At 37.1% G+C, this 14,864-nt stretch overlaps 1 protein-coding gene across 2 annotated transcripts in view; it reads right to left on the bottom strand.

The window, feature by feature from the left end:
* The window catches only part of LGR5 (leucine rich repeat containing G protein-coupled receptor 5), a 99,071-nt gene that overhangs the window by 31,526 nt on the left and 52,681 nt on the right, over positions 1-14,864 (bottom strand). For both annotated transcript variants that reach the window (XM_064449564.1, XM_064449571.1), the window contains exons 3-4: positions 7,530-7,601; positions 5,860-5,931 (exon numbers count right to left, since the gene is read on the bottom strand). In XM_064449564.1, coding sequence (XP_064305634.1) covers positions 5,860-5,931; positions 7,530-7,601 — 144 coding nt within the window. The remainder of the gene's footprint in view (positions 1-5,859; positions 5,932-7,529; positions 7,602-14,864) is intronic.

The following is a 14,864-nucleotide window of genomic DNA, read 5'->3' as shown; positions in this document are numbered from 1 at the left end:
AAGAAGCTAATGCCTTCTGTAGGCTTCATTATCATGGGGTGTGACATGGAAAACCACAACTAAAGATCCTGTCTTTTCTTGAACACAGTTCTCTTGGGAGAATGGGATTTCATCAAAGTTGTTTCCTCTTTTAACTAAAAATCAGGATTGTTAATGCAAGCATCAAAATGGAAGAAAATGGTTTAAAGTTAACATTTCTGAAAAAAAAAAAAGGCTTTTTAATTTGAAGCCTGAACTGGAAGCATTTCAGAACTCTGTGCCCTCAAAGTCTTCAATTCTTTGTTCAGATTACGAATGGAAACTTCAATTGAAATGTCAAATATTTGGAGGATTAGGGAGAAGATGAAAAATCCATTTGCTGTTCTCTCCCAGCCAGGCAATTATTAAGCACATCTGAGATGATTTCTAGATAATCTTTTATGTCAAATTTGATGTCACCATCAGATGCTCCACAAATACTGAAATATCTTTAAAATAAAATGTAAGTTATTTACAAATTCTGTCAGGAAATTTAAAACAAATTTCTTTGATACTATTTTCTTATGTTAACTTAACTTCTAAAGTAAAATTAATTTGCTTCACTAAACTCCAGCTTTGCAGGTTGTCAAGGGAGAAAAGATGGTATTATTTTTAATCCCTCTCAACCGTTTCCAGCGCTTTGGAAGATGGGCTATGTTGTATTCTGCCCTATTTTCTACTATTAAAGTAAAAGTCCTCTTAAATTTTACAGGAAAGAAAGCAGGTGATACAGAAAATAATACTTGCTTTTAAATGTCTTTCATGACTGGTTTGGCATAGGCAGTGAGATAACACCTGATCTGTTCTTGATTTTGACTATTTCTGTGTCTGATAACGCAGCAGTAAAAGCTGCTCATTAACAATGATGTCTAAACAAGAAAATAAACCAGGAGTGAAGTTTATTCTGTATTATTCACTGCAATGGGTTGTATTACAATAGTCCCAATAAAAGAATAACAGAAGCTTTGCTTTTTCATCAGCAATGCCAATTACACCTTCCTCCTTTATTTAGCAACATTTGCAAGTGGAGCTCTGCAACTTTTTGGTGTCTAGTAATATAAAAATTGTATTAATGTGTTCAGGGGAAAAATAAAAAAAAATTATCCATATGTCATTTCCTGCTTCACTAATCCCTTCTTGATCAAAAATACTCAAATGATATGCCAATTCCAGTACATAAGTGATGTCATTAGAAATGACAAGAAATTACAACAGAGAAAAAAAGATATCTATTTAAACAAATACATTAAATGAAAAAAGTTGGACAGAAAATAAGCTGTTAATTAATAACGACATTTGAAAAAGAAATCAATATAGATATGTAAAAGGTTTTTGGACTATACAGGTATATTCAAAATCATTAAAAGGCTTCTTGATTAAAAGCAGAACAGAGATATTGATGCTGTGGGAAACACAAAATCCAGAGACCATTTGCTTGTAGTTGGTTTTAAAGAAATACATTTGCTCAAGGTGAGTAGCAGGGAAAACAGCATTCAAGTGACACTTCAAACCCTGCTGCCAAGATCGAAGCTGTGACACATCAGTGATTGTGTGTTCACCCCTTTCAATCAGGGCACCTGAGAACGCATTTTCCTCTTTTTGGTTTAACAGAAATAAATACCATTTGAATTGTTAGGACTACTAATCCAGTTAATTAGTATTCACACTAGATGTCAGAGGAAAATAATAGCCCATATAAGCTGAAGATACCCTTCTGCTAAACTTGGAGATCAAAACCACATCTCAAAATCAACATATTCCTTAAATCCTCCTGCCACAAAGGGGACGTGGAGTCCTATGCAATCACTGTCCAACCTCTGGTAGCTGAACTCATTTATTAATCAAAGTAGCACATCACTGTTGTTAACTATTGAACTACAAAGTCTTTTATAAAGTTGGAGAAGATTTTAATATTGTTTAATATTATTTTTTCCTTCAGTGACAGAAAAAAACATATTGTTGTTTGTTTTGAGGCAACAGTATAAAAGTTTTCTCATAGGATGAAATTCACAAATCTGGATTTTTAATCTAATTTTTTCATGCTCATTTCTCAGTTTATAGTATTTATTGAATAATGTCTGCTGTCTGAAGAAGACTGATCTATTCTAGAGGTAGGTCAAGCCTTAAGAAATTTATGAATATTTATCACTCAAACTTGTCACTCCATTCCGCATTCCAGCAATATTACATCTTGGACAAGAAAGTAGAGGAAATTGTTGCTCATTCCTGCCATACATCAGTTCTTGTTCTGTGTGCCACAGGCCATTTAACATAAATTAATGTATCTATCATTATTGATACCTATACTGCATTTCTGAGCCTGGAACTAGATAATAAGGAAAGCATATAATCCAGAAATACCTTTTTGTGCAAAAATTTGTGATGAATTTGTATTATGAGTGAACACGGAAAAATTGTGTGTGCATATATATATCCCCATCTATTTTTAATCTACATACACACACAATTATATATGTGTATATATATAAATGATTTTAGCATAATCACATTGATTAAGGTAGCAAGGCAGCTAGTATGCCTTGCCCCTCGTCTACATGACTGCCTTTCTTGAGTAAAACCACAAAAGGCAGAGATTTGAGTCCGGTCACCTCTTTTCAGTTTTTTGCATCTATACTAACCTAAAGCAAAGGGTTAATGAAGCTTCCAGAAATCATGCCACCTGCATAGTTAAACATAATAAATACAAGAAGTTGCTATCTTATAGGAATTGCCTTTGTGAAGGCTTTTAACCTCTTAATTACACCCTTGAAAAGACTCCTGCTATTTCAAAGGTTTCAAGAAATAATTCCTATTGTATGTCAGAAACCAATGCAAGAATCACCTTGTGAACAGAAAATTCCTGTATGAAACAAGAAATTGAATCTGTGCGCACCTTTATCTGACAGGCACAACCCCGTTTAAGCAAACAAAAGAACAGTAGTTTTCTTTTCCTCAAAGAGGTCTCTTTTGCTGGTGATCGTCTTTCAGGTGATAGTAGCTTTTCTGTACAAACCCATATCATTCCATCTTGGGTCTCCTGCCCAGCTGTCTAAAGGTTTCCACTGACCACTCCTATTCTCCTATTCTGTCACAGAATGTCAGTTCTTTGCATAGACTGCACAAACTATATTTGGTTTACTTCTTCAACTTCTTCACCCAATGAAAAAAGTATTTGCAACAAAGCCTGAGTGAGACTGTCATTTTGTTTAGAAAGTGTGCTGAAAATTCAACAGTCTCTTTCAGAGCAACAAAGGAACTCTTGTTTGCTTGGCTTATCGTGTTTTGGTCCAGAATGTGTATAGAGTGATGTGATCTCAGCAAGATTTGTTTTGTTTGTTTAGCAGAAAGAAAATCTAATATAGTCACTAGACCAGCATTTTCTCATGACTTTTTCAAAGATCAAAGGAAAGAACAGTAACCTCAAAAGTATATGCCTGAGATATTTCAGTCTGTGTCTGGTCAATAAAGAAAAAAGGCACTGACCAAATAACAATTATAAGATAATTAATTCTTACGGCTGTTTCACCTTTAGAAACCTTAACGAACACTTTGTATATTAAGGAGGTAAATGTTGTTCAAGACGGACGTAAGAACCTGGGAGCTAATACAGTATAATGTGTGTCTGTGTAGTGGGAATTTATCCACAGATGAAATAATTTTGCTGAAAATCAATTAATTTAATTAATTCTTCAGATTTCGGCTGAACTGAATGTATGCAAAAGATGTTAACCTTCTGGTGGACCTTTTCTATACACAAAAAATGAAGAGCTTGTTCAACACAGTACATTTCTCAACCAATACATCTTAACTCTAAACAGACTGGATAGCTTGGTACAGACACTCACTCTATCCTTGTCATCGTTAGACTTTTACCAGTGACGCTGGTGATCAGTGCGCACTGTAGCAACAGTTTTTGTGATAGTTATTTGAATTTCCAGATTGACCTCCACATTTGGATCTTGGAACTTTTCAGGAAAATAATATTATTTCAAACTAATTATGTGAAAATATATGGTGGTCAACTAAAGCACAGAGAAGGGTCAGCTGTCATTTTCCTCTGTCCAGAGAACCTGCTTATCTTCAATCATCTAGATATTTTATGCTGCACATTCAAAATCAGTAGTTGCTGCAGAAAATTTAGTCTTTTTTTTTTTTTGTATCAGGTGAAATCCAAGCATCCATGCTTGAAATCCATAAACATGGATTTATTCTGTGGATAATTCAGAAACATACTCTATTTACTGTCCTGCATTGAGACAGCAAGAGTGGCCTTGTGGTTGCAAAATGTGAACCGCAGGTGCGGCAGAAGGAACTCATGATACTCATTTGACTGAAAAAGAACACGGCAGATGAATTTTGGTATAGACAGGTGTGGAGGGAGGCACTTTCGGAAAAGGCAATTCAAAGTCTACATCACAAACTCTTGAGTAGCTACTAACATGCTAGAAAGAGGTCCCACAGTTGTAATAAGTATGAAAATAATAGCTCAGTGTTCAGTGTTCAGTAAAAGTTAAAAAAATTAAGCAAAACAAAATCTGTGGAGTTAGTAGGAAAGTGAAGAAAAAAGCTTCCACAATTCCCCTCTATAAATCCATGGTATGCAAACACTTTAAACATGCTGTGCAGGTCTGATCCCCCCTTGACTTGTCTCTAATCAGATAAGAGAACTGATAAAAAAGTTCAGTAAGAGTGACAAGGATGGCCAGAGGAAGGGAATAGCTCCCACATGAGAAACAATCCTAACAGCTTATGTCTGAAGAACATGACTAATGGAGATACAACAGAGGTCTATAAAATCCGGCATACATCAATAAGGAACTGCTGTTTCCACTTTCTCCTGATGCTGCACTTAGGGGACATCAAATGTGGTGGGAAGTTCCAAGTAAATAACAGGAAGTACTTCACCGTGCTAGAGAGGGCTAGCTGATGAGCAGCTACACTTCCACAGAAAATTGTAAGTGTTACATTGGCTCAAAAAGTAATCATACAAACTCACAGAAGAAAATTCTTTAACAGCTATTAAATTTAAAGAAGCCGTAATAGGCTCAGTGAGTCCCTGGGTGCAAACCTCTGGCAGCTGGGACAGTTTACCAAAGGAGTATTACTATGTTCTTTGCCTGACCTTCTAGTTTTCTTTTGGCATCTGCTGTTGAAGACTGGATATTGGGCTAGGTCAGCTTTTAGCATGGCCTGGTACAACCATCCTTACGTTATGGGACAGAAGCACATCAAAATAATTTCATTCATACCACGAAGCAGCCAATCCTCTCTCCTGGTCTAGCAGTTCTGGCAGGAGTTCTGTTAAAACTGAAGCTCATGGACTGAGTCAGCACAGCACAGTCAAGAACTATAAATACGGAGACCTGCCTGAAGCACAGAATATAATTAAGCATCCTGTAGTACACTTTGTTTCATGAGTTAATAGTGTTTTCCATACTGCTTAAAAAGAAAAAAATTACACCAAATAAAAAAACCCAAGAGAGTAATTTGGGATTTTCCCCTGTAAAGAATCTTAACAAGAAACCATGGGAAACACCAGTGCTCAAGGGACCATATTCTTCTTGACAGTCAGAGAGCATTGCAGGGCAAGAAGTGTCTTCTCAGATGGTGAACCAGTTTATAATGCTGCAAAGAAGCTGCTGGTGTCATGAAATTACTGGAATGAAATCAGTCACGTTTGATGTTTAATTGAGAGTACAATTCTCTAGAAAAGCCGCTCAAAGAAAGTTAAAAGAAAAAGTCGATTCAGCACATTATTAAGTGATATTAACAGGTAATTAATAGGTAATCATATATTACTGTTCATGCAAAGTTACAAGTTGATTTATCAAATATACTCACAGAGACTGCAGGCTGCGCAAGTTCTGGAGTGCTTCAGTAGGCACCTGGCGTAGCTGGTTATTCTGCAGCATCCTACATTTTGAATAGCATAAAAATGAGAATCAACACAGTAAAGATAATTTCTTTCTATTTTAAATTTTCTTCCAAGCTTACCTCCTTTGTACTGGATCTACTTCAAGATTACAAAGGGAAGCTACACAAACACTCCGTTACCCCATGCCTGTCAAATGCCGGTTCGCTTCAAAAGAAACAAATACCTGTAGCATACTAGCTTTGTTAACAGCCACACATCAGCTTTGAGCAGGATTTTCAAAGCAGCTGAGGAAGTTAAAAGAATAAATCCGATTTGCTTTCAATAGGGCTTGAGCTCCTAATTGCCTCCAGTGATTCTGAAATGGTCATCCTTATGTAAGGATTTTCTTTTCCTTCTGAAGTGCTTCAGTTTCTTATTCTGATAAAGCTGTGAAGGATTGACACTTGAAATCCTTACTCAGGAAAATGCTACTATGGCAAACAGAACTTTTAACTGTATGAGGAGTTTATGATTTGGTTTGGATAAAATTTTATCTTCATAAAAACTGCTGTGTTTCCCCAGTGAAATAAATTTTCTCAAATGGAAGGTTGCTAGCAATGACCTGACAACTCACTTTTCTGAAATATCACATCATTTAGCTTGCAAAGACTGAAAAATCACTTTTCAATCCAAAATAATCTTTTCCTCCCTTTGAATATGGCCTAATATCCTTGTTTGGACCAACTCCTACATATATAAAAGCATTCTATGTGGGTAAAACTGAAGTAGTACATGCTGCCTCCAAAATGAGGCATACCCGATGGGACATTGTAAATGAAATAATTTTTGGCAGGCCTAAATCTCCTTAGGCCAATGAGAGCTACAGCTGGCCAACTCAAGAGTAGACGGAGTGGGAAACTCTTCATACTTCTTTCCCACTTACATATTTTTTCAGTAGAGCTTTGTATACTCTTACAGTAGCATCTGGCTTGGCTTGACACTGCCTAGGAGGTTGGCGTTCTTGCTAATACAGTTTCTGTGAACTTTACATAGGCAAAGGTCCTGTCTAGTACAAATATTGTGAGATGTGACCTGCTAATAATTTTAGTAACTCTGTGTACTCTCTTATCACTCCAAATAATACAGGGTTTTGTAATAGTTTTTATAATTATCTTACAGCAATTACATTGCAAAGAACAAGATACGAAATACAAACTGCATTTTAAATTACATGGTATTCTACAATACTGGTTTCCCCACTGGCTCTCAAGAAAAGGAAAAGGCAATTTACCCCGGGTTTTGTGGGATCAGAAAAAATCCACTATGAGTTTTAGACTTGAAATCAGAACTGTTGAGTCAATCAAAGAAACTATTGACTGAACCAATTTTTACCTTTGACATTGTACAGAGACATCTACTTGATGAGCAAGTTGTTTTTAGAATGCCATTAATGTTTCCCAACCTTTGTGTTTAGGGTATTTTCTATACGAAACCCCAAAGATTTAATGATATTCATATGTATCTTCACTTCAGTTGAATTGTTCAAAATGACCTGATCAAAATATGTAATTTACTTGATCAAAACTTCACTGGTTAATTAGTTCCCTGGAGCATTTAGGAAATCAGAAATATATCAAACAACACAAAGTTTACTTACAGCACTTTAAGACTGAAAAGGCCAGCAAATGCTCCCTTAGGAATGTATGTCAAGCCATTTCCTGCAAGACGTCTGCAAAGTTTGAAAAAGGAAAAGAAAGAGAGTGAATACTTTTCTCTTCATGTGGAATTAATTTCGTTGCTAAAAAGTGCAATACAGCTATGTTTGAGCGACTGATGCCAGAGGCAGTAGTTTAAGAGCCTTGTTTTGTCATTAATACACTTTTAAAAGAAAAAAAAAAAAAAGAGAAGCCCTTAACTGTACAGTTGATTTACTGACAGCTGGACTGCAGAGACAAAAATGCAATTTCATTGCAAATTGAGCTCATGGATTAGAATGCACATCTAATTCTTGACATTGTTCTTTTTAAGGATTAAAGCAATCTCAGCAACTTAAATACAGATATACTGACAGCAATTAGAATGACTGGATTTACAAGCGTGCACTTTTGGAATTGTGCATGTATGATATCTGCACAGATTTAACTTATTCACACTACTACCCACATAGTAATGACCACAGTTCATTTTAAAACAACTACACATAAAACCGCTGTACTGCTGGAATCATAGTTTTCCCTGTGAGCAGATGTGTAATAGGTTGGCACAAAATATATTTGCTAAAATTTGTAGGGCTTTTTTCCCTACTCCTATTGCATTGTCCTTCTCAGAATGCCTGAAAGTATTTCACAGACCTAGGTAAGTACAGCAAATACCTCTGTAAAGCGTGTTACTCTGACAAAAAAAGAATGTTTTCTGTAAGGTTTATGCCTAGGAAAGAGAGCATATATTTGATGTGAAATAATGGCATTTCTATGTTCCCCATCACTGCAACTCCAGAGCATCTTGCATTTAGCCTCCTGACATCTCGGTTCAGCATGAATGTGCTATGATACCTGTACCCTAACTGGAAAACTGACTGGCAGGAGTCAGATTCCCAGTTAAGTTACTCTGTGTCAGAAGAGTCATAGTGTCTGCTCTTAGCTGGCCACAAGTGCAGACTGATATGATGTAACCTCTTCTATTTGCAGACCAAGTTAAGCCATGTGGAATTGGTATTGCACATTAAAATTGCACAGTTACCAGCTGATTTGGTAACGGAGTTGACATTTGATTTGGCCTCTGGCCCCTTAGGAAAGACCACAGAATTAGACCCAGAAAATGCCTTAGGTACCAAGCTGCCAGAGAGAAACCTACAGAACTGAAGTAGCCACGAGAGTTACCAATACTCTTAATGGAAAATGCCAGGTGCTTATGACTGCAGTTCCAAAGATCCAGCACTGACTGGCCCTTAAATGTTGTCTTCCTCTGCAGTTTAGTTGCCCCAAGCTAACTACAGGGTCCTGAGCACACCTTCTCTTTAGACAGCTCTTCCATACAGAAAATAAAAATAAAAATGGGGCCATAGAGAAAGAAAACTAGATCCCAGCTCCAAAGACTTTTCAGGCATCTCCCTGTACATGCACAGCTCTTCCCTGTACGTGCACACCTGCTGACTGAAGTGACCCGTAGCTCTGAGCAAGTGGCTCTTCCTCTGTCTGTTCAATGAATTTAACTGTGCTCTGCAGAGGCACTCCGCTTCAGACAGAGCTGCTTTGCAGTACACTGGAGCCTGATGTTCAGACATCTGAGAATTGGGCACGTGCACCTGAATTCCTGCAGGCAGATGAGTGAACCAAACCTGGCTCACTCTTGCTCCAAGGTGAGGCAGTCACAGGCTAAGCCTATTTTTTTTTCCGATGTGTGAGGGGCTTCTCCAGCTTCAGCTTTCATTCTGAACAAAAATGGCAATGGCTTTTGGGTTGTTGCTGGATCAAGCAGGTGTGTGCTAGGTTAGGCACACCAGACTGGGTCCCTGAAAGTAAATGCCATTTGTGAATCACTCTCTAGTGAGGCTCAGGACCTACCTAATGCCGATCTCAGTTTATTATATGATATTTTTGGAAAGACTAAAGACTGCTCCACCCCCACAGCACCCTTTTGCTCTGTTATTTTAATGACATGACTGGATGTGAGTCTGGACATGAGCCTGGCATGAACCAGAAAGTAAGAAGTCAGCAAAACTTTACAGGAAAAAAAGTAGGTACAGGTGTTGAGGTTTTCACTTACTGCTCTAAGGTACTGCTTTGAGTGTCATATGGAAAGCTTGATAAAGAGCAGAGGACTAAACCCACGTGCCTGAAGACTCAAGCTGGTGCTGTCAGGCCATCATCCCTTCTTAAGAGTGGCCTTGTTGCAGCAATTTTCATAATTGTTGCAGTGCAAAATGCCAAACACACTACATGTTCACACGGCCTGTCTGTACTGGAATACTCTTCATAAAATGGGCCAGCTGAGAAAATCAGACCTGTGTAAGAGCTCCTGGAGAAGGATTCTGGCAACTACCTAGCATGCTCCTCCCTTTTTCCAACTGTAGGACTCTGGCACTTTAATTGGGACACTACGCAGCTTTAAAGTTCTGTTTCAATGTGCAATACTCACTTTTTCCAGCTTTAGAGCAACATCATGGCTTTCTGTGGTAACCTTAATGTTTGGCATTTTTTGAAAATGGACTGTAATAATTTTCAAGACATTTTTATGGTATCTGTATTGTATATCTAATATATCTTTAGAAAGAAACACCCAAGCACAGGGACACACTTATACATGTACATGCTACACGTCTCACTGACATTCAGGATGGTTTCAGTGAGACTGTACTGCACTGGGCTGTATCTGAGCTAGTCTCGGATGGCTAAAACTTTTCCATGTAACTTTTTTCCATTTTCTTTTGTGGCCAGGTTTTCTATCAAACTGCCTTCAGGAGAAGATTTTTTCAGAGTAAACTGTTGTCATTCTGTCTGTAAGGTCCATTTTGATCATCTGGCCACCCACAATATGCCACTCTAAGAGCCTGATCCCTCTGCATGGCCCCAGCTCCAACACCTTTTAGAGGAATATCTGAAGCCGACAGAGGGTTACAAGCAAGGGATGCTGAGCCATGTTCCTGAGCTGTTGTTCTGAGTGATAGTTACCTGTGCTGTTAAACTGAGATGTAAGTTTTTTCCTCTTTTCATTTTTTTTTGTTTCAGATTCCAACCCTTGTTTTATGTTCTGCTTCTTTTCCTTTTAGATCCTAACTTCGCAATTATTAAATGTGTCTTGTACGATCACTTTAGACAGATGAAGCCACATGTTAATCCTCTTTTTGGCAGACACAGTTTCTATGTTTACTCCTTATGAGTTTTTCAAACCTCAGGTCATTCTTGAAGTTCTGCTTTGAATATTTTTCCGTTTGAAAAGAACTTTCACTAATTTTGCAGACAGTGATTAATACTGTCTTATATGACACTCCTCTGCTTATGCAGCAGAAGATCATACTCATCATGTATAGCCCTACATATTTCAGTAGAGGGCTACTTCAAATATATCACAAATGCCAAAATACATGTATGTCCCGTAGTTCTCTCACCAAGCAAACTGACAATGTCAGATATGTAATGATGTTGTCTGACCTTCAGTCACCATATTAAATTCTTTCTTATTATGCCTTTTTCATGGTTTTCTGTGGAACCAACTTCAGGCAAACCACCTATCTATTCCCAAGACGCTCCATGAGACCTCTTCTGAACTCTGGCACAACAGTAGCATCTTCCCAGCCCTTCAGAATTCTCCAGCATTGTGGTATTTGGTAAAAATCAGCAAAAATGATTCATTCGGATCATTGTCTAATTCTTTCAATATTCTTGGGTAAGAGTTAGCACACTGGTTCTTTAAGGCATGCTGCAAAGCTCATATAAGTTTGGCTTATTTGTTCTTGACCATTTTTAATGCTTTACTTGCGTGTTTTTTCCTGCTATTACTGTGCTTCTATTCTCAGTCTTGGCATAGGGGAAAACGAATTCCCTTCTTGACACTACAGTACCTATCAAGTATCTGCTAGGGTTTACTCTTCTCCACTTCAAGGATTTTGTTTTCCATTACCCTAAGTTATTTGAGGGAAGCTGCCCAGCATTTTAGAGAACTTTGGAAGGACTTTGGGTAGTGATTTTTGACTGGATGGGTAAATATCGCTTTTCTTGAACAGATGAGGATGGACATACTACCTGTCTCTATAGTTCAGTGTTTAGTTAATGATTTCTGAGAGCAGGTGAACTTGCTTGTTTATAGCACTTACATAACCAAATGGCTGGCTTCTATTGTTTGAACAACTTTGAATTTCAAATTTTAAAAGTTATTTCTTTTATTTCCAGCATTTCTGACACTATTTTAGAAATATCTCATTAAGTACATTCAGGCTCAAATGTGTCACATCGTTTTAATGAAAAGTAATCAAAGGTACACAGCATTACTGACTTTAGATCATATTCTTTGAGCTATTTTATTTTACAACTAGATTTCACTTATGCTGCTTCATATAATCCTGCAAATTAATGGAATCTGGAAAAGTTTATGAGGAACTGTTACCACATACTTCCCTCAGTATCTGCTACTTGCCATTGTTGGAGTCAAGATACCAGGATGCTTTTGGCTTAAGCATAGGCTAAGTTTTTATATTACTGCATGTTTCTTTCTTAAAGATGTACAATACATGAGCTGAGAAAAAAGCATGTTGCCTCCATCCTTTGAAACGGCAGCAATTTATAAAATATCTTTCAACACAGTTCAGCCCAGCTGGCAATTCCTGCTCACTGTTGGAATAGCTGCAGTGCTGCAGGTCAGGTTCATGGCTTATGGCTGGATCTAAGAAAAGGTGTGTCTGGGCTCTCCTTTGAGTGTCCCCCATCTGTTTACCCCTTTCGTGTATTCTGACCTCTCCTGCAGTGTCATAGTTCTGAGAAATGGTGGTGACCAAGTCAGGAGAATTCCCAAAGACAAGACAACTCATGAGACACCCACAGAAAACTCTGAAAATTATCAGAATCTTTTTTCCTTTTCCTTTGATTGTTGCTCATGTCTGAAAAGAAAAACTTGATTCCTCAGAAAGAAGCAAATAAACATGAACCTGTGACTGAGCACAGTCAACTATTTCCTTTAAGTTTCTAGTACAATAATTTTTCTTTGCCAACTCAAAACTGCTTTGTGCATGGATGTTTTCTCCATCAGGACAAGCCTCACCTGGCAACAAGCGTCTCCTCATTACCTGCTGGATGGAAGGTGAACTTGAAACAGTAAGAAGTTTTCTCTCTACAGTTAACAAACTGTGGCATTTAATGAAGAAAGCACCTCTCCACTAACTGTAGAAAGAAGCTGTGGCAAATCTAACCCAGCTACTCCTCATTGTCTGCAGCAGACAGTGACAGTATGATGTGGGGAGTGGCTGCTTCTCTTCTTTGCTTGAGTAATATCTAGTCCAACAAATGCTGAACAAGCATCTGTAAAGTGTATTTCAAAACCTAGTAGTATCAAACCTATAGGAAGGACATGAAAGGAAGATAATAGTCTCCTTGGGAAAAAGCATATGTTTACACTAATTAGTATTCATACCGTGTTCTAACAGGATTAGCACAATGGAATTTTCTGGAACAAGTTACTGATCAAATCTTGCAAGATGCTGAAATGTGGGAGAATAGATGGCACTCTGGCTCTTGGTGTGGCTCAACATATTACAGGAATAAGCAGTGTAAAACGAGTCAAGCTCCACTATTAAGAAATCAAAATCTAGTGAAATATGTTGTAATTCTACTTCAGAACAGATACAGTTAAGTAGAACTTAATTGCACTCAAATTTATGATAAATATATCGGACTCATAAGCCAGTAAACTATAATAGCAATATCAGACTGACTCAATGTTTCTAGACTAGTGCCAGTGCATGCCCTTTAATACAGATTAGGTTATATATCATTGCATCACTTGTGTTGCATTGTATTTAATCAGTCTACATGTACTGCAATATCTTATACAGAACGTGAGTGCAATTTGAAATCATCCTTCAACTGTGCAAAGATGCCGAGGGATTTCTACAAAACTAATTCCATGAACTACTGTCTTGCCTTGATGCCCCTTTGACTCTGCATTTTACTTCTGTTCACTAACTGGTTTGCTGATGCTATTTAAGGAATGAGAGCAAAGACTGCACATGCTAAGAGAATGCTAGAATGAATTTGGTGGTGTATATATATTACGTTATATACTACAACTAACGAACTCTCCAGACATAAAATTGAAAAGGAATTATACAGAAGAACCTAGAGATGGATGAAAAAAATCTTTGCTTTTGTGAATAGAAGTTGAAAGTACAGAAGCCCTGAGACAGTGAAAAACCCCAACAGCTGGGATGGTTCTGCTGCTATGTGGTACTAAACTTCCTGAATTTGGTGCTAAAACACTAGTATGCCATGTAGAAAATGCCATTAAAATTAATGTAATAATGGATTGTGTCTTTTACACCTTGGGTACAGATAAGAAATTCTCTTTCGTAATTTGAAACTTCTTTCTTAAAAGCCTGATCCACCTCTCCAACTGCCATAATTGTTCTGAAAAACTGATAAAGGTCTGTGGTGAAATCTTAGTCTCATTGATGTCTGTGGAAAAATTTGTGCTGACACAAGTAGAAATAGGATTCTCATTTGCATCCTAACTCAGTATCGTATTTGCCAGTAATTTATCTCTTCTCTGAGGAGTTGTACCAATAGCACTAGTACCAATCCTAAAGCTATTACCTCAATTTCTAATAAAGGAAATGGTTGTCTGTGGAGGAACAATGTGGAAGTATAACAGGAAGACAAAAATTCCCAAATCTTTTTCTAAAACAACTTGTTCTAGATATAAAAAATCATCTCTGTTCAAGGAAGAATTACTGATCTTCAGTTTTTTGCTTCAATTTTGTTTCCTGTCAAACTTAATCAAAGATACACATGCACACAACTACACATACATTTAGCCCAACTATATAAATATATAGCCAATATATAATTTATATATTTCTAACACCATAGTTTTCTTCAGCTTACATACACACCTATAAATAGGTAACACAAAACGTTCTTGCTTCTTACATCAAAAAAGCTCTGACAATATGGATACTCATCCAGCACTTAACCCAGAGTCAACTAAAATTTTGAGGTAAGAGTTTAATTTGATATTTATTAGTGATTATTCTTGCAACAGAAATATATGAATTAATGGGTGATTAATTACTGTGTTAATTATTAGTTAATTAATGGATGACAGCAGCATACATATTTCAAAATGTTTTTGAGGAATTACTTTGTTAGACTAGGAATTTAAATGTTACTCTGTATTTTAATTATCTTTTTATATTTCAATCTGTCATGTTAATTAAAACTGCAATCATTATAGTAATATAAAAAGAAATGTGGGTCAAATGATATATTAAAAAATCTGATGCTCA

This window comes from Phalacrocorax carbo, chromosome 1 (genome assembly GCF_963921805.1).
Source record: "Phalacrocorax carbo chromosome 1, bPhaCar2.1, whole genome shotgun sequence".
Taxonomy (NCBI): domain Eukaryota; kingdom Metazoa; phylum Chordata; class Aves; order Suliformes; family Phalacrocoracidae; genus Phalacrocorax; species Phalacrocorax carbo.
Note: the sequence above shows the minus strand (reverse complement) of the source record. Positions and strands in the feature narration are given on the sequence as shown.